The sequence below is a fragment of the Enhydra lutris genome, unplaced genomic scaffold, assembly GCF_002288905.1.
Source record: "Enhydra lutris kenyoni isolate GAN:26980312 unplaced genomic scaffold, ASM228890v2 scaffoldscaffold13, whole genome shotgun sequence".
NCBI classification, from domain to species: domain Eukaryota; kingdom Metazoa; phylum Chordata; class Mammalia; order Carnivora; family Mustelidae; genus Enhydra; species Enhydra lutris.
In genome coordinates, this window is record NW_019154097.1 from 28260085 (window position 1) to 28280363 (window position 20279).

General features: G+C 43.4%; 1 protein-coding gene across 2 annotated transcripts; it reads right to left on the reverse strand.

Moving 5' to 3' along the window:
* Nucleotides 1–5367: 5367 nt before the first annotated feature.
* LOC111146409 (phosducin like) lies at nucleotides 5368–12903 on the reverse strand. 2 transcript variants are annotated; one of them, XM_022501949.1, is made up of 4 exons: nucleotides 12705–12903; nucleotides 11090–11266; nucleotides 8509–8690; nucleotides 5368–6692 (listed from the first exon to the last, which is right to left on the reverse strand). In XM_022501949.1, the coding sequence occupies exons 2-4, from the start codon at nucleotides 11259–11261 to the stop codon at nucleotides 6141–6143; spliced, it is 906 nt and encodes a 301-aa protein (XP_022357657.1). In that variant the 5' UTR covers nucleotides 11262–11266; nucleotides 12705–12903; the 3' UTR covers nucleotides 5368–6140. The 2 variants fall into 2 exon arrangements, with proteins under 2 accessions (XP_022357657.1, XP_022357658.1); XM_022501950.1 differs by lacking the exon at nucleotides 12705–12903 and adding an exon at nucleotides 11607–12459.
* Between the last annotated feature and the right edge of the window lie 7376 nt (nucleotides 12904–20279).

Genomic DNA, 20279 nt, shown 5'->3' on the forward strand with positions numbered 1-20279 from the left:
TCCTCAGAATAGGGGTGCCTGGCTGGGTCAGTTGGTGGAGCATGTGACTCTTAATCTTGGGGTCATGAGTTCGAGCCCCACATTGGCAGTAGAGTTTACTTTTAAAAAGTTAAATTAAAAAACTAAAAAATAATTAAATAAATACTGAAGTGCTTAGAGTAATGACCTGGCACCTGGTAAGTCTCAATATATGTTGGTCACTTGCACCATCACAGGGAGGGGACAAGAGTCATTGGGGGATCAGTGGCAGGATTGGGATTTGAACACAAAGCCTGTGCTCTGAACTAGGGAGCTTGGGAGTGTTCACTTGGGACTAGTGAGTGCCCCTGCTTTCCTCTTCTCTTCCTGGGCCAGCTTTTCTCTCAGCCTTAACGGACCATAATACGGAAGTTAAGTGCACGCATGTTGTATTCATCAACTAATATTTTTTTTTTTGCTTTGTTACTCACTAATAAAGTGTGTGTATGTAATACTTTCTGGTTCTCTTTCCGAAAAACAAATTCTCTAAAATGACTAGTGCATGGTAGTAAGCATCTCCTTCAGCCCCGAAATGGGAAGTCTGTGGCTGGGTTTACCAACAGCAACGAAACTATTCTTTCCCTCGCCTCTGCTGCCACCATGTGGCCAAAACCAAGTTACAACTGGCATTTCCTCTTGCTTTGGCCGGGTGGAGGGTTTCGCTGGAATTTGTAACCTGGTTCAGGGAGCATAGGTAGTTCACCTCTGATCAAAAACATGTAACATTTCTGGAAAAGCAACATAGCAGAGAGCCTTCTACCCTAATGTGAATTTCAGCCTACTTCAGCCTTGGCGATTTTCCTTCCCCACTTAAGCAGCCAACGTGAGCTTCCATCAACTCTAATCAGAAACCGGAAATGACAGGAAGACAGTCCCTGTCCCCAAATACTTCATCGTATTTTGTGTAAACAAATACTTACAATTCAACTGGGGCAACCACAAACACTGAAGAAGGGGTTACTCTACAGGAAAGGGAGAAAAGGTCATTCAAGCCACACTTAGGAAAAAACCTACATTTTTCACTGAACTAAAGAAATACAAAATGATAGCATGAAAACAACAGTAGATGACCTACTGGGACATTCCTTTGTGTTAAGCAAAGTGCTAATTACTTTACTGGCATTAATTCATGGGCCTGTCAAGCAAGCTACTGTTATCCCACTTAGGTGGGAAAGCAAAGCCATGGCCAGTTTTTGCTGGAGTCAGGCATTGAGCCCTCCTAACTTTTTTTTTTTTAAGATTTATTTATTTATTTTAGAGAAGAAAAGTGCATGAGTTGGGGGTGGGGCAGAGGGAGAAAATCTCGAGCTGATTCCCCTACATGGGACTCTATCTCAGTATCCTGAGATCATGACCTGAGCCAATATCACAAGTTGGATGCTTAACCGACTAAGCCACCCCAGGGGCCTCCCTCAAAACTTTTCTTAATCAATGTTGTCATAACCCCTAGAAGTACGGGCAACGGTGTGACTGCTTATTCCTAAAGAGACAGGAAAGACTTAACAAGGTTCCACAAAAAGAAACAGAGATACAGCAAGTGTAGCAAATGTTAGGGGTAAAATGAAATGAAGGCTATACAGGTATTAACTGTAATATTCTTTTCATTTTCCTGTAGTTTTCAAAGTTTTCAAAATATGAGGTGATTTTCCAAAATGCATGAATTCATAAAACTTGAGAGCCCGACGGGTCTTAAAAGAGCATATAATTTAGCTTTTATTTTACAAATGGGGAAGCTAAGGTCTGGGGAGAGGAAGAGGTTTGTCTGGGGAACAGAGCTGGCTGCCAAGAGAGAGCTAGAGTTCACGAAGTTCACTATTCTCTGGATCACTGCCACCAACAGTGGACAGGCAGTGGCAGTATGGTTCTGGGTAGACTTGGGGGGGAAGGACTTTGTGGCATCCTGGCAGGGAAGGGGGACCCCCAGCAGGTCACAGCCACAGCCCGGATGGGCAGGGGTTCTGACATGAAACACAGGCAGGACCAGAGACCTGGGCTCCACCCAGCTTAACTCCTTGTTCTCTTAAAATTTTCTCCCTAATTTTCTTCCTCCAACCTGTTCTCTCCACTTTTTCTTTTTTATTATTTTTTTTTTAATTTATGTATTTACTTTGAGAGAACGAGTTTGCATGGAGGCGCAGGGTAAGGGGCAGAGGGAGAGAGAGAATCCTCAAGCGGACGCCTGCTGAGCAGGGAGCCGAACTCTGGGCTGGACCCCACCAACCCAAGATCATGACCTGAGCTGAAATCGAGAGTCGGACACTTAACTGACTGAGCCACCCAGGTGCCCCCACTTTTTCTTTTTTAAATTGATCTGTTTTATTGTCCCTTGATCATCTGCTTCCTCCATGCAGAACTAACACGACATTGTGGAAATGGTATAAATTCTGGAAATACACAGACCAGGTTTTATACCCTGCCCCGCCCACAAGCTGGAATGGTCACTTAATCCTGCTAAGTCTTGGCTTCTTCATGTCCGAAAAGTTACTGTTTATTTCTTACCTTGAAAGGCTGTTGGTATTCAGTGGGCCAATATAATATGTCCTTTATTTTCTTATTTTATTTATTTATTTATTTATTTTTGTTTAAGGATTTTATTTATTTATTCATTTGACAGAGAGAGAAATCACAAGTAGGCAGAGAGGCAGGCAGAGGAAGAGGGGGAAGCAGGCTCGCCACTGAGCAGAGAGCCCGATGCAGGCCTCGATCCCAGGACCCTGAGATCATGACCCGAGCCGAAGGCAGAGGCCTAACCGTTACACTGAGCCACCAAGGCGCCCTATTTATTTATTTTTAATTATGTTCAGTTAGCCAACATTATTAAATGTTTATTGATCCTTAGCAAGAGTCAGGCACAGTAATGGGCACTGGGGATGATAAAAACTTATTTGAAGGCTATGTTCGAAATATTTGATATGAAAGGACTCATGTTACTCATCCCCATTTCACAGATGAAGACACTGAGGCACAGAGGGGTTCAGCATCTTGCCCACAAAGCCAGTAAATGTTAGCCTATTATTCCTGGAGTGAAGAGTGATTATGCCACACACTGGAAGGAAAACAAAGCCTGTGCCTTCCCGGGACTCTCGTTTTGGAAGAAAGTGCAATCTGGATACTACAGGGACACAGCTTATGACAGACAAATAGATGTTTCTTTCCTTTTCTCCTTTCCATGGCTAAAAAGGAGAACCACATAAAGAGGAAAAGAAAAACTGAGCGTTTTGTTTCAAATCCTTTCCTCCCTTACTCAAATAAGCTGTTTTGTGATTACTGCTGTCATTCACCTCAATCCGTACGTCAGTGATTCTCACACCTGCATGAGCCTCAGAGTCACCTGGAGGACTTGTAGAGTGTGCTGGGCCACTCCCAGCATTTCTGATGCAGTCCGCGCATCAGGGTGGAGGTGGAGAATCTGCATTTTGATCAAGTTCCCCAGTGAGGCTGACTCCTCTGCTGCGGGAACACGCGTTGAGAACTGCTATCCCGGAAGAGGTGAAGCACAGTGTTCCCATTGCAGGGGTGAGGAAACAGAGCCTCAAGATGCCGAGGTCCTCACGAGGCGCTACAGCAGTGACAGGATTCCAACGCAGATCTTTCTTGACTCCTGAGCCTGTACTGTTTCTTCTATATCTGAGTAAGAGATTTAGTACTTGAGGACTTCCCCATTCCATGTCTGTGTATTTTATTCTAGAATCTCTGTTCTTGAAAGGCAAAGTAAAGGTTCTACAAGTGGTATTTTCATTTCCAAAAGGAACAGAAGATGGTTTCTAAAAACTATTTTGCGGGCCACCTAGGTGGCTCAGTCCATTGGGCATCCGGCTCTTGGTTTCGGCTCGGGTTGTGATCTCAGAGTCATGAGATCGGGCCCCAAGTTAGGCTCCATGCTCTGCAGAGTCTGCTTGGGATTCTCTCTCTCTCCCTCTGCCCCTTCCCCTGCTCAGGCAGTCTCTCTCTCTCAAATAAATAAATCTTTAAAAAAATTTTTTTGTAAATGTTCTTGCCTGCCCACCAAGAATTCCTCTTCTAGAAATCTATACAAGAGAACAATCCAACATTTCAGCCCCAAATGCAAAGATGCTAAGTGTTTTAATGAAAAACTGGAATCTAAATACCCAATATTGGGGCGCCTGGGTGGCTCAGGCAGTTAAGCATCTGACTCTTGGTTTCAGCTCAGGTCATGATCTCAGGGTCATGAGATCGGGCCCACATCAGGCTCTGCGCTGGGCGTGGAGCCTGCTTAAGATTCTCTCTCTCCCTCTCCCCCTCTCCCACCACTCATGCATGTGTGCTCTCAAAAAAAAAAAAAAATTAAATACCCAATATTAAGGAACTGGTTAAATAAATCATGGTATATCGATATGATGGAGTATTATGAAGCCATGAAAAATTATTTATTTAGAATTTTTATAACATATTGAAGTAATTATGATATAATATTAAATAAAGTAGAACACAAAATTAAATCTAATAAGTTCTCAATGTTATTAAAACACTAAAAAAAAAGACTGAGGGAAATAAACAAGAACATTGACAACAGTTGTCTCTGCTTTTTCCACGCTTTCTACGGTGATCTTTTTAAAGCAGATAAACCATACACTTTCCTCCTACTGATAAAGCGTGACGGATATTTTCAAGATCCTTCTACATTTAGTCCACTCTTGAATAACCAGGAAAAGCAAAAATGAATTTTAAAGTTAATCTTTTAATTCCAGATTACATCTCCCCGACCTTAGAATGTACACCGTTTTAAGAAAAAACAAGTGAAAAGCATTCAAATGACAATCATTATTATAAATATGAATATGAATAGAAAAGACTAGAAGGCTACCTATAAAAATGATAAAGCGGATAATTTTTGATTGGCAGAATTACAGGACTTTTAAAATCACTTTTTAACAATAATTTTTATTACATTTTCTACAATGGACATCTATTACTTCCGTAGTAAAAAGTCTTTGCTGTTTTTCTTTTTAAGAGACAACCACCGAGCAAATTACAGCGCCATCTACACAGTGGAATATCAATGGCCATTTTTTAAATGTTGTAGATTATTTAATGACATGAAAAAAAGTTTGATCTATATTAGCTGACCATACTATAAAACAGTATGCTCAGAATGATCCCATTGTTTTGTTTAAACACAACCAAAACGTCTACATATACAAAGAAAATACAATGGAAGGAAATATGCCAAAATGTTAATAGTGTTTTACCCTAGGCAGTAGATAGGCGGTAGAATTAGATATTATTCTAACTTTCTTATTTTCACTTCTGTATTTTGGCAAATGTTCCTCTGTTAAATATTATTTTTCCAGTATCCAAAAAAAAGAAAAAAAAAGCTTTTTAAAAAGCTACATTAAAACAAAAACTTACATTGTTAAGTAAGAGAAAGACAAAGAAATGACCAGGAGTTATCTTAAGAGATCCTCCTTTCAAAAGGCTTCCCAGCTCCAAACCAGCTCTGATTTCTAAATTAAGCTGGCCTTCAGCATCAAGAGGGCAGTCAGCATCAATCTTTCCTCCTATTCAAGACTTAATAATGCTTGAGCGGGACACTGGCTCCAACAGCAGAGGTCACCCCTCTTGATGGGGCCAACAACCATTGTCGGGAAGCTTTAAACAAGACCCTGGTAGAGAAGAGGGTCTAGGGTAAAAATGTAACTGCCTTCCAGGACTATGGATCTGATTACAAGTAAATATAATTTATGATCATTGATGAAAGAGACACACTGTTTATGTTGCAAAGAACACACTAACTATAGAATTATATTCCCAGGCCTGGCAGAGACCTCTGAGACCATCTGAAGACAATTTCTAGGACACTGTCTTTAGGACGTTATGTAAATATTGACTAGAAACAGTAACAGAGATGTCATGCTGAAGAATCTTAGGTAAACAGTTGAAAAGCCTGGCTTCCTGTTTACACAATTTTAAGTCACTGCTGCTAGCCACAAGGTGATTCAGCATTCCAATTTAATCTAAGAATTTCTTGACTTTACGTATAATAAAAGGGACTACAAAGAACAGCTGAGATGCCACACAACACAGGAAGGAACAAAAATAAACACACAGCCATGTGTCTTCCAGCCAAAACAATGAGAAATCTATGCAATTAGACTAGCAGTTCAATCTATTTCCAAATCGCTATCCTCACTGTGACAGGTGGCAGAGTTACGCACAGACGTCAGCACCAAGACTTCCTTTTCGGGGAGCAATCCAAATTCCTGTAGAAAAGCTTCAAGGTCCACAGCAAAGAAATCTTCCCCCAGCTGGTCAGTGACACGAACAAAATTGCCGATCAATTCACCTCCCTTGTAGATCAGCAGGGCAGGAAGGGCGTTCCTGGTGAAGCGACTGCTGGCCCCAATCACCGAGCTCTTCACCCGGCAGAATTTGACAGCTGGGTACTCAGCAGCAAGGCAAATCATGCAGCCGTTCATGGCTTCGGTCCCAGGAATGCCGTCCTCATAAATATGGACCATGATGAGGGTGCTTTTCTGTTCTTTATCAATCATGTCTAAAAACCCTTCTCCGCTGGGGATCTCAAAAACCTGCTTGAACTGGGGCCCTCTGTGAAGCTGCTGCCGCATCTCCTCCATCCTCTGCTTCCGGTACTGCTGGAGAAACTCTTCATCGTCTTGGTCCTCGTTCATCATGGCGAACTCCTTCAGAGTCATCTGCAGGACGACCGGCAAGTTAGCAGACGCCACACAAACCCGATCTGCGCTCGCAGGACGCACCTGGGCTCACGGGACGCGAGGAACCCTGCTCAGTGCTCTGTATGCGTGAAAGCCCACAGGACTCTTCCGAGAACCCCATCGGGAGGGAACTGTCATTGCTCCCAACTTGCAATAATAATAATAATAATAACCTTGAGATTTTTGGCACCAGTTCAAGAAGGTACGAGCCCAGGATTCAAACTAGATTTTGTAAAACCCCAATCTTGGAACTACTGCGTTATGACGCCTTTCCACCCAAAAAGGCAGCTAATATCACTTCATGAGCTTGGTTTTTTTTGGTCAGTCTTGACAATGGATTAATTATTTTACCCATTGTGTCATTTTTGGTAAGAAGACAACAGGATAGTAAGGAATTTTAAAAAGAACACTCACCGTTCTTGCTCTGCAGCCCCCCCCACCAAAACACACAGTCACATATACTCTCTAAAACTGAATGTTGCTTTTTATTACCAGTCACAAGCTGAAATTATTTTTGCTTTTTTTAACAGCAGCTGTGGGTGTACCAATGAAGCCATAACCTCCTTTTGCCACTTGGCATCATTACATCATAAATATTTCCTCATGTTTCTAAGTATCTTTTTTTTTTTTTTTAGAATTACTCATAATGTGCCATACTTTGCTTAATTTCCGTGTTTCTGGCATGGAGCCAGTTTCCGGCTCTGTTCTATGGCACATAATCCAGCAGGACAAGGACAGCTTCTCTCAATTGCCCCATGTGGTCATGTGATACGTTGCTTCATCTGCTCTAATCTCAGTATATGGAAGCCCTGGGAGCTGCGGGCACACTGCCCTGAAGCCGGCTTATGTTACGAAAGTATCTTCCTGCTCCTAGCCTGGTGCAACAAGACATCCTTGTGCCTCGCTCTGCCTAGTATGGCACGGAATAGAGGGTGGGCCAGGGGACAACAGCAGATCAGAATGGACATTTCTGCATCACGGCCAGCACCATCCTTCCCCCCAGCTCCCAACTCTCCAGTCTATCCGGGCCTGCCAGAGTGGCTCTTTCTGACCGTAACTGCTAAGAAAGAGCTGTTTCTGAGCTGTTATGGTCAGAAAGTCTCATGCCCCCAAATCCTTCTCCTGCTCCACGAAAATGATTCCTCTCTCAATCCCCTTATGTGCTCCCTGATCCTGGCCAGTAATTTCCAGCCAAGAGCTGTCTGGCCATAGCCAAATGATCTCGGGCACTCCTAGACATTCATTCATCTTCAGAGAGCAGGTGGGGGGTCTAGATGGTCCTTTTGATACAGGGGAAAATGAGAGAGTCAGGGACCTAGTCCCAAATATCTTCCAGAGTATCCATTTGCTTCTACTGTGTGGCCTTATTCCACTAAATTCTCATGAACAGGCTTCTGGTGAAACAGAGCAGCATCACAAAAAGAGCAAAAAAATCTGGCTGGAGATCCTACTTCCCATCAGCACTTACTGGTTGCACACCCTGAGCCAAGGCCCCCCTCACCTCGAACTAACGGATGCATCATCGGTAAAACAGGGTAATGCCACCGACCTCAGAGGGTTATTCCTGGCCCAAGGTAAGGCCTCAATAAAGGACAGAAAACTCCCATTTACTGAGCACTGTTAATGGGCCAGGCTCTGCACTGGGCTTTGTACTCCGAGAGCACTGTGAGGTAGAGACGCTGACCTCACCTAACCCACGACAAGCCGGACTCAGAAGGAAGATGCATCCCCACGGCGCGCCAGTGGCCGCCCTGAGAAAGGCCGGGGGGGGGGGGGGGGGGGGGCTGCTAATTACCTTCGCACCGAGCTTCTCCTGCAGTGCCTCCTGCTTGTGCCGCTCCTCCTCTTCATCCAGATGGGACCTGCAGGTCATCGACAGCTTCTTGACCAGCCTTTCCATCTCCCGGCACTGCTCCTCCCTCTGCTCTGTCTCCAACTGTTTGAAGCGGCGCCAGTCATTTATCACCCCTTTTGGACCTGAGTGGGGGGTGAATGCGGAGGTGACTGACAAGAGTGGCCAGAGGACTACGGGCCTGCTCACATGCGGCCGGAGCCTGCTCCATCGGGGGCACGGTGGCATGCACACAGGGCAGCGTGGCTTGCTCTGATTAAATGGACGAGCTAGGGCCCCAACATCAGGAGGGGCACTAAATAAATCATGATTTAGCTACTCAGAGGAAACTAAGGTAACTCGTAGAAAGAGTGAGGTAGCTCCATGTTCCTTGCCATGGAAGATGCTCAAATATATTAGGTCCAAAAAAAAGGAGAGCAAAATGCAGAACAATATCATGGTAGGATCGTCCACTTTTTAGAAAAGGAATTATGTGTGTGTGTGTACATATGTATGGACATTTATTTATGCACACATACCTTTGTATGTTCACAGAAAAAGAACTAGAAGGAAATGGCAACAGTTAACAGAGGCTGTCTCTAGGAAGGGGGATCCAAGGGGACTAGTGGGACAGAACCACTACTTTTTTCTTTCTACATTCATACATTCTGTATCATTATCCAGATTTTTATAACAAGACTGTGGCAGGTTATTCTGTTAGTCAGGTTACCCCCAAGCCTCCCTGCCTCCTGCCATGTGATCCATAGGACCTCTTAGGGGATGAGTATATGCATTTCCTGCTCACTGATGTTGGCCTTGGCCATGTGACTTGCTTTGGCCAATGAATCCTAAGCAGAATATTTATGAGCTGTTACATGTTTTCAACAGTCCTCTCTTGCTCGCTAGACTTGGTCATGAAAAGGCACGTCCCGGTCCAGGGTTGCTCCTTCAACCCTGCGGCGGATAAATGAAGCAAGGGCAGGGCTGCTGCTGACCCACACCAGTAGCTTATAACACATTTGAGAAACACACCTTCACTATCACAAGCCACTGAGGTCTGGAGGACCTCTGTTACCACAGGAAAAAAATCTAAAAATCTCTATGAAGAAAACTTTAAAGTTCTACCAAGAAACACAAAGAAGGATGGAAAAGCGATACCATATTCCTGACCAGGAAGACCCAACATCACAAGGGCGCCAATTAACCCTAAATTAATCTATATTCTTAATGCATTCCCATGTGTGCATGCTCCTAAATTTGTTTTGGAAAAATAAGAAAGCAAAAGTTAAGGGGCACCTGGCTGGCTGAGTCAGTAGAGCATGTGCCTCTTGACCTTGGGGTTGTGAGTTCAAGCCCCACGCTGGGTATAGAGCCTACTTAAAAAAAAAAAAAAAAAAGGCTGGGACAATGATGACAAAGAAGAGTACTGAGGTGGAACCAGCCCCACTAGATACTGAAACCTGTCACACAGTAATGAAAAACAGTGTGATACAGCACAGTGAAAGACAAGTCAACACAAGAGACTACGAAGTGCAGGTAAAGACACAACTACAGGGAGGAATTCAGTACATGATAAAACTGACATTTCAAAGCAACAGAAAAAAGATGATTTATTCACTAAATGGTGTTGAAACCACTGGGTGGCAATATGAAGACAAAAAGAGGGCCCTACCACATTCCTTGCACCAAAATGAATTCCAGATGAATCAATATTCAAGTGAAAGAAAGAAAGAAAGAAAGAAATCATGAACGTACTAAGAAAAAGCATGGGAGAATCTTCTTATAATCCCGGAGTAAAGAACTTTTCGGTAAGAAACAAAAGTAAGAAAGTATAAAATAATGCTTTCAGGCACATTAAAAAAAAAAAATGTTTTCTGCCAGGAAAAGGACATAAAATCAAAAGACAAACAACAAATTGGGAGAAATAGTTACAGCGCATACCACAGATGAGCTTCCTTACTATATAGCTCCCTAAAAAAAAAAGACCAACCACCAAATTTTAAAAACGTGTAAAGGATAGGAAAATATCTCTTAAAGAGGCTCAACATCCCTCTTGAAAAAGATAGAAAATAAAACTACAATGAGTTACCACGTCATCCAGCAGGAGGCAGAGATCCCAGATTCTGTTAACACAGCAGGAGGGCAAGTGTATGGGGAAAACCACACTGCTGATTACATATAAAACAGCGCCACTTTAATGGCCACAATTTGGAAATATCAAAATGTAAAAGTGTAAATATGCCATTTCTAGGACTCTATACCACCATATAGTATGGATACCTATGACTTCTGTGATATCAAACAACTATGAATTTGAGAAGCCGGATTCAAATGCAAGTCAGTCTGTGTTCACTGTGTGTGTTCACGGTCTGTGTATGGTGTGCACGCACGTGTGCACTGTGCAATGAAATGGCTAGAAGCACGCGCAGGGACATGATGACACGAAGACTAGGAGTGAGACTGGAATTAGAGAGAAGTGATCAGGAAATACATATTTCACGGACATTTGTTAAACCTGATCCCAGAGCTAAGGGATGTCCAGTACCTGTGTTAACGGAGATGCCTTCGCCTGCCAACTCAGCATCTGCAGGCATCGATGTGCCGGCCAGCGCACCCCTGCCTCCATCCTTGTCCTCGCGGTCGCTGTCCTCATCATCACTGCTGCTGTAATAGTACTGCAGCTTCTCCCCCAGCAACTTATCGTCCAGGGTCGTCATGGTGCCTGAAGGAGGCAATGTATCAGGCTCTTTGATGGTGTGAACCAGACAGACAATGGGCTAGGGACTCACTTATGCTAAGATCCTACTATTTTTAAGACCCGAAAACTGATTTTTTTTCATAAGCATGCCATCCATGCCATGGGTGACCAGGTCAATCACGCTCTTTGTGCAGAAGGTAAAACTGAAGCTCAGATAAGGGAAGGTTCTTTGCCAAGAACCAGCAAATGGTGGAGCTGGGATCAGACCCCAGGGTACCCGACTCCACCAGACTGAGGATATCAGTCACTGTCTTCCGTGTACCATAGCTTGTACCAGCGTGTTGGCTTGGAGGAATCTACTTACCGACTAGAGGTTTCACCTACACATACTTTTAGGATTTCCTAATCGACTACGACTGCTGGGTAATTGTAAACTGGGTCAGAATCCTCAGGAAAAATTCCAAAGAGCAGCATCAAGAGTATGACGCTGAGTCACTGTTGGTCTAGGTCAATCACTCATCTGTCCCTTGCCTTCAACTTCCTTGAAGAGCTCAGTGACCATGTGGATGGATGGGCTCTGAAAGCCCTACCAACTTTGGTTAAAAGAAGGGCCCTGACAAGATCCTACTAATTCCCAGGAGTTCAAAAGGCAATGGCTGGAGCCAAGACTCTGCATCAGAAGATGCCAAGGGCACCTGGGGAGAAAGGTACTGCTTAGCTCCTCAGAGGCCAGCTTGCCCTTCCAGAAGTAACGGTGACAACTTGAGTCCCTCCTCTAAGCATCGCAAACATGCTTCCTTCATTAAAGGAAGGAAGGGCCTGTCAAACTCCGTTGCAGTGTGGCTCTCCCAGGGGTTCCTGAAAGCAAGGATGTCCAAAGTCCAGCGCAAGGTCTCCGCACCATTCACTAAGCACAGACGGACGCAGTCCGGGTCGGCGCGGGAACGAGAGACCCCAGTAGTCAGGGAATGTGCACAGAAGGCAGGGCTGATGGAAAGAAACGTGCATATACGGGGGTCTGGGGGTGAAGAGGAGCCGCGGGGGCCCAGAACCAAATTTAAAGTGACGAGGAGCGGTCGGGACAGGATGGGCGGAGAGACGCGCCAGGGGTGCGCTCGGTGAGGGCGGGGCCTTTGAAGAGGACGCGGCTAGGGCAGGGCCCGTGGAGAGGCTCCCGGAGAAGGCGGGGCCGGCGGAGGGGGCGGGGCCCCTGAGGGGAGGAATCGGGGGTGGGGCTGAGAAAAGCGGAAGGGCTGGTGGAGGAGGCGGGGTCGCAGGGGGCGGTGAGGGTGGGGCCAACGGAAGGGCGGCAGAGGGGTGCGCGGAACTTTTGGGAGAACCTAATGGAGGTGGGACCAGAGGAGGGGGCAGGGCATGGAATCGAGGCGGCCGTGGGGGTCGAGGGGCGCGCAGACATCACCTCCCACCCGTGTTCCATGTCCGCCGTTTCTTGCCGACTGACCTCAGTGCAGTTACCCCGCCTAGCTCAGTCCGGATCCTTTCGGGCCAGCAGCTCTGGACACTTCGGAAGGAAGGAAGCGCTGGGTTGGAGGAAGAGAAGTGGGTCAGCGCCGTGAGCTCTAAGAGAAAAGCCGCCGGAGTCCCGACTGCGCGAACCAATGAGGCGGCCTTCCTGTGGTCGGGCAGACGCACGCTGCCCAATTAGGGAAGGCCTCCTCCGGGGCTGAGGGAAACGCTACGGGTCCTTCTTTGGGACAAAACACCTCGACGTCGGTAGTACTCTTCAATCGGTTTTGTTTTAATTTAAACGAAAAGTTATCCTGTGCGTACCTAGTTTATAATACTAAGAAAAGTTTGTTTAGTTATCTTTGACATTTCTGAAACCATTCCACTTGTGTTTCTTATTGCTTCTTAATCACATCGCGGCCCTTAAAACAAGACAGACTCAGAGACGTTAAGTATTTTGCCCCAAAACACACAGACTTGCATTAAAAAAAAGAAAAAAAGCCAGGACCCTGACAACGCTGGTGAATTTCTGAATTGGATCCTGGAACGGAAAAAGGACATGAACGGGACAACTGATGAAATAAGGTTTATTAACAAAAATAGTGTATCAGCAGTATTGATAATTGTACTATGGTTATGTAAGATGTTAACCTTCGACTATTCAGGGTGAAGAATATAGAAGTCCATGTTACTTTTGCAACTTTTAAAAAAATCTAAAATGATTTCAGATTGAGTCCTTATTAAGTGTCCAATACACAGCCATAAAGTAATTCATAGAAAGCTTTGTACAAACTGAATCATCCAAAATAACCCTAAAACAATACACTCTAAAATAGGGCTCCTAATTTGAGGGAGAGATCCTCAACTTGTGGTCCTGCAAATTGTCTGGAAATTGGTATATGTGCCCATTTTCCTAAGAAGCTGTTGGTTCAGGCTATCAAGAGTGAGAACTTCGCTCCCCAAATTTAAGAACAATTCATCCTATGGAGACCTTATGGTGACTTTTTGTGGTTTTGTTTGCAGAGTGAATCATCTTAACTTAATCAGATTTGTGTGTTGAACAGGCAGCCAGCTGGAGGATGCTTGTAATCTGCCCTAGGTGACAAGCCAGAACCCAGCAACAGAGCTTCTGTAAGGCAGATTCCCCATTAATACCTGTTAAATGAATGCATTTGCTTTTAATTCTGTTTTTCTGACATCTCCCTGAAGCAAGGATCTTCTTCATCCCTAGTGGTGCTTTGTCCTTCAAAATTCACTTTGAGGGCACCTGGGTGGCTCATTTGGTTAAAACGTTTACCTTTGGCTCAGGTCGTGATCCCAGGATCCTGGGATCCACCCTCCTGGGCTTCCTGCTTAGCAGGGAGCCTGCTTCTCCCTCTCCCTCTGCTTACTTCTCTCTCTCCCTCTGCAGCTCCCCCTGGTTTGCTCTCCCACTCTCTCTCTCTTTCTCTCTCTCAAATAAATAAATAAATAAAATTTTAACAAAAAAAAACTTTTTTTTTTTTTTTTTTTTTTTCACTTTAAATTGAAGGCTGTAATCCTCAGGGCTACCCAAGGATCCTTGTTTCCCTGGGCAGGTTACCCTCCCATTCACTGAAGGGAGCAATTCACATCTCTTTTCTCAAATCCTCAATGCTCTCTCCCCTCTCCTGGTTCAATTTATGACCTTGGTTCTTATTTTGCCTGAAAAACACAAGCAGTCAGGAGCTGAAGATGCCTCAAAACAAACAAAACAATCAGAAGCAATCAAAAGAGAGACTTGCACTTGTGTCCACCCTCAAAACCTACCAACAACCTCCTGCATCCGTACCTATTAAATGACTCACTGCCGCAGTGGCTTCTGCTCCTCCAGCCTGGTAAAGGACTCTTCTGGCAATGACCTCCCCTCTGTCTCCCCTGCAGATACAAGCTTGCTTTCTACAGCCTGCTAATATGCTTTCCCGGTTCTCATCTCCAAAAGAAGAAATCCGCTCAGATACCATTTACCACCATTCAAATTCTTAAAAATCAGAAAGTTTGATAACAGCAAGATTATGGGGAATACATTGCAGGTGAGGTGTAAATTGATACAGCTCTTACATATGAGATACATTAGTCAGTAATGCAAAAATATATACCTTTACTCTTAATCATAGGAAACAAACTGAGGGTCCCTGGAGAGGAGGGGGGTGTGGGTGGGGATGGGTCATTGGGTGATAGACATTGAGGACGGCATGTGATATAATGAGCACTGGGTATTAGATAAGACTGATGAATCACTGAATTCTCTACCTCTGAAACTAATAGTATACTATGTGTTAATTTAAAAAGAACTTAGGGAACAGTGAATGACTGACTAAAGTTTTCAGAAGAATCTGGCTCAAGGTATTCAATAGTATAAAAAATATAAATACCTTGTTAATTATATATTTGCTGTTTGAACATTAGAGAGAATCAACAAACTATAAAAAATACTTTTAAAGATTTAATATTTTTTTAGCCCAGAAATTCCACTGCTGGAAGTTCATCCTTTCAATATACTTGCATGAACATAGTATTTAGTTTAAAAAAAAAAAAAGGCAAGTTGGTGGAGAGCATTACATATTAGTTTCCTGCCTTCTGCATAAAAATATAGACAAATAATGTTATTTGCTTATATCTGCTCAAAGAAACAGAATGGTTATCTTCAAGGGACAGAGGTGAGTAAGGACTGGAAGGCAGACTTTTTATATATAACTTTATATGTGTATGTTCTAGAGTTTAAGAATAATTTGGGGGGTGTCTCAGTTGGTTAAGCGTCTGACTCTTGATTATGGCTTGGGTCATATCTCAGTGTCCTGGGATCAGCCCCATGTCCCACTCTGCGCTAGGCATGGAGCCTGCTTGGAAGTCTCTCTCTTCCTCTCCCTTGGTTCCTCCCTACCCTGCTTGTGCTTTCTCAATCTCTCTCTCTCTCTTTCTCAAAAAAAAAAAAAAAAAAAAAAAAAAAAAAATTTTTTTTTTCCTTTGGAGTTAATACTACCTGAAATTGTCCCTTTGGTACAGTTGTTTTTTTTTTTTTTTTTAAAGGTTTATTTATTTATTTATTTGACAGAGAGAGATCACAAGTAGGCAGAGCAGCAGGCAGAGAGAGGGGGAAGCAGGCTCCCTGCCGAGCAGAGAGCCTGATGTGGGGTCCCAGGACCCTGAGATCATGACCTGAGCTGAAGGCAGAGGCTTAACTCACTGAGCCACCCAGGCGCCCCCCTTCTGGTACAGTTTTAAGGCTGATTTTCATTTATGTCTCTTAATATATTCACTCTCTTGGGTATATATGACTGAGGGATATATCTAGTGGTGTCCTTGTTGGGAATATAGTTTGACATCTGTCAGGAGTATGTGTATGTGAGTTAGTTACCTAGCTATATTCAACAGGACTGCTCAACGTAGCAGAATTTGGGGATGGTTTGGACAATGACATTTCTGTCTAATAGGAATACCAGGTGTAATTTATAGTTCTTAAAGTGTTTGACTCGTAGTGCTTTTGTTTATCCAAAGAGTACATTGAAAGTATTTCTGGGGCACCTGGGTGGCTCAGTGGGTTAAGCCTCTGCCTTCAGCTCAGGTCATGATCTCAGTGTCCTGGGATCGAGCCCCACATCGGGCTCTCTGCTTTCCCCATTCTCTCTGCCTGCCTCTCTCCCTACTTGTGATCTCTGTCAAATAAATAAATAAAATAAAATAAATCTTTAAAAAAAAAGAAAAGAAAGTATTTCTTAGCGGGAAAACCAAAATATATAGCTGTTTTGTGGCTATTAAAGCATTTGCCTTTTATCAAGGGAAAATCTTGAGCCAACCGAAAAATTTACAAACGGTTATTAAACATATTTGAAGTTTTGAGGTAACTGAATGAAATTCATATAAAGATGCTTAAATGCCTTGAGGCATGATGGGTTTCAGGTCTTGCTCTACCCTTAGAATTTTTCTGGATTATGATAATAAGACATAAAATGGGCTTTGGTCTTCCACTGAGTTTTCCACCAAAATTTTTGTAGATTTAGAACAATTTGTCCCTGTCACTTTTTTTTTTTTTTTAAGGTTTATTTATTTACTTTAGAGGGAGTGAGGGAGAGAGAGAAAAAGAGCGCGCAAGAGAGTAAGTGCAGAGTTCGGGAGGGGCAGAGCGAGAGGGCAAGAGAAACACAAGCAGCTTCAGTGCTAATGGCAGAATCCAACTGGGGCAGAGGCGGGTGGGGGGGGGGGCGGGAGGGGCGGGGGAGGGCTCAATCCCACGACCTTGATTGAGATTAGGACTCTGAGATCAAGACCTAAATGGAAATGCCAACTGAGGCATTGCATTTGTATCTTTTTCTATTTACTTATTTGAGATTGAGAGCACGGTGGGGCGGAGTAGAAGAGGGAAGGGACAAGCTGACTCCCAGGTGAGTGCAGAGACGCACCCTCCCATCCTCACCGCCCACCCCCGCCCCTCCCCGCACAGCAGTGACCCCCGCCCAACCTCGAGGCACAGCTCCATCCTCGGACCCTGAGATCTTGACCTAAGCCTAAATCAGATGCTTAAACGACCGAGCCACTTAGGAGCCCTGGGATTTTTTTCTTATAGAAGTATTAAAGGTCTAGAGACAGTTTGGAGTGACACTAAGCGGCATGAGGACTGTTTGGAATAACCAGTCTTTCTTATTCTTTCCTTTCTTTCTTTTCTCTCTCCACCAGCCCCTTTCCTTCCTTCCCTCTTTTTTGGGGGTATGGAGCCAGTTTGTGGCAATTCAGTGTCTTTCTTGTTTAGAAATTAAGCAGCTTTTCTTCTTGTATTAATAAATATAAAATCAGGGCACCTGGGTGGCTCAGTGGGTGGAGCCTCTGCCTTAGCTCCGGTCATGATCTCAGGGTTCTAGGATGGAATCCCACATCGGGCTCTCTGTTAAGCAGGGAACCTGCTTCCTTTTCTCGCTCACTCTCTGCCTACTTGTGATCTCTGTCTCTGTCAAATAAATAATCTTAAAAAAATAAATATAAAATCAATAATACTTCCTTATATAATATTTAGATACATTTTTAAGTTTCAGAAGTGTTATCTTTGGTAAAGACTTTAATTTTGTTTACTGAAATTTTCTTTAGATGTTGGGTTGTCTTTAAGGAGCAATTAAATTTCTTTTCAGAGTTTTGATTAAGGCATCTGAGAAAAATCAGAAAAGCTCTTTGTTTTCATAGCATTAGTAACGGTATTTCTCACACTTAAGCGTAAGGAACGAAATTTCCTCTTTTTAAGAAATATTTGAGTTCTTTTTAATTTCATATATATTTTTAATCTCTATAAGTCATTGGAGCCCCCCTTAATTTTTGAGACATTATGGCAGATATAACCTTTATTCTGTTAATACAGTGAATTACACTGATTGGTTTTCATATGCTAAAGAAACTTTACATTCCTGAGATAAACCCAATTTGGATATGATGTATTGTACTTTTTATAAGTACATATAAGTATATAGAAGTACATAAAACTTGATTGGTCTAACAATAATTTTCCCATGGGTTTCTCAACATGAAAACTGGTACCCTGAAGACCTCCTGCCTACATTGTCACCTGAAGGCTTCCTGTATGCACTGGCGCCAATTACCTGCACAGGTTCCTGTATAGTTCACCTGTGGTCCAGAGACTTGCTTTCTGCTGGCCAGCAACCAGTTCCAGCCTGGGAACACCAGCAAACTTCTCTGCTGTGCCGTGGGCTGAACTTCACCTTCTGCACTGAGGTCTGCACCACAGTCTTGGGAAGGGGGCCTCTTTCCAAGTATGTCCTTCCATAAGGTACCAAATGGAATTCTTCATCGGGCCCCATATGGAATTTCCTTTTATCTTACAGTCATTCATTTATTAAATCTTAATAATTCTTTATATGAAATTTCCCCTGTATGGTTTCTGTCTCCTGACTGAAGATAAAGAGGTCACTAGGTCTAGTCCACACTTAGGGGAAAGGATCACCCAGAACATGAAACAGGAGCTGGGTGGCTCTGGGAGATCTATCAGTTCCTGACTGCGGTCTGAGCCAAATGAAGCTTCTAAGTAATAATGACAAGAAGAGGGTCATGCTTCCAAGATCAGGTTACAAAAGATTGTGACTTCTTTATAGAGCCCCTTTCCCCAGTCTCTCCCCCAGTCGCAGGCTCTTCCTGTTTGCTGCTTGGATGAACCAAACCACCATACTGATTGTGAGGGGCTCAAGTGGCAAGGAACTGAGGGCAACCTTCAACGGAAAAACCGAGGCCCTCATTCCAACAGCTGGAGAGGAAATGAATCCTGCCAACAATCCAGGGAGTGGGCCTGGCAACAGACACTTCCCCAGGTGAGCGGGGAGATGACTGAGGCCCCAGCCAACACCTGTGTGACTGGAAGCACAGGACCCATTGAAGTCACACGCAGATTCCTGACACACAAAAACTGTGGGATAGTAGATGCTATTGCGTTAAGCCACTAGGTTTGGGGGTAATTTGTTAGGTGACAATAGATAACCATACTAGATAACAGTATAATAGGTAATACAATATAGATATAGATAATAGATAATAGAAGAGTTATTCCAATTTTTCTTTTGATTTTATATGTTTTGGAAATTGTACTTTGAAAGAATTTGTCCATTTTTAAGTTAAGACGGCCTAAGTCCAATTTATCCGTTTCTTTCAGAGATAGCCCAAGTGCACCAATTTATTTGCTCAAAAAATATGAAACAAAAAACATATGTCCACACAAAAATACGTATACAAATGTTTATAGCAGCTTTATTTGTAAGTCAAAAATTTGAAACAACCCAAATGTTCTTCAATGGGTGAATGTTTAACAAAATGGTACATTTGCTACTCAGCAATAAGAAGGAACAGACTATTAATACATGTGACAATTTGGATGGATCTCAGGGGAATGAGGCTGAGTGAAAAAAGCCAATCTCAAAAGGTTACATCCTGTATAATTTCATTTGTACAACATGCTCAAAACGAAAAATTTATATATAGAGAGGATAGATCAGGGGTTGCCAGGGATTAGGGATGAATGAGGATAAGGGAAGGGAAGGAATATGAATGTTAAGGGGTAGCATGAGGGATCGTTGAGCAAAGATCCTTACTTTTTTGTTGTTGTCATTCAGTTCTCTTAACTTGGGAGTAGTGGTGGGTCCACAAATCCACATGTGCTAAGAGCTAGACACACACACACACATACAGACATGCAAACGAGTGCATGTGAAGCAGATGACATCGGAATAAGGTATGTGGATCTTTACAAATGTCAGTTCCCTGGTTTTGCTATTGTACTATAGTTATGAAAAAAGGTGCTATCATTGGGGAAACTGTGTGAAGGATGCATGGGTCCTCTAGTATTTTTGCAACTCCCTGTGAATCTATAACTACTTCAGAATATAGTTAAAAAGAAAAAAAAAAAAAAGAACATTTGAACTCATTGTCTCTTGGGTTAAAACATCTAGTTTAAATAGGTACCCAGGCCCCACCATGGCTCTCCATCCAGTTTCCACAGAGGTTGACTTCTGAGTAAAGACCTTAAGAAAGGGAGTATCTCGGGGTGCCTGGGTGGCTCAGTGGG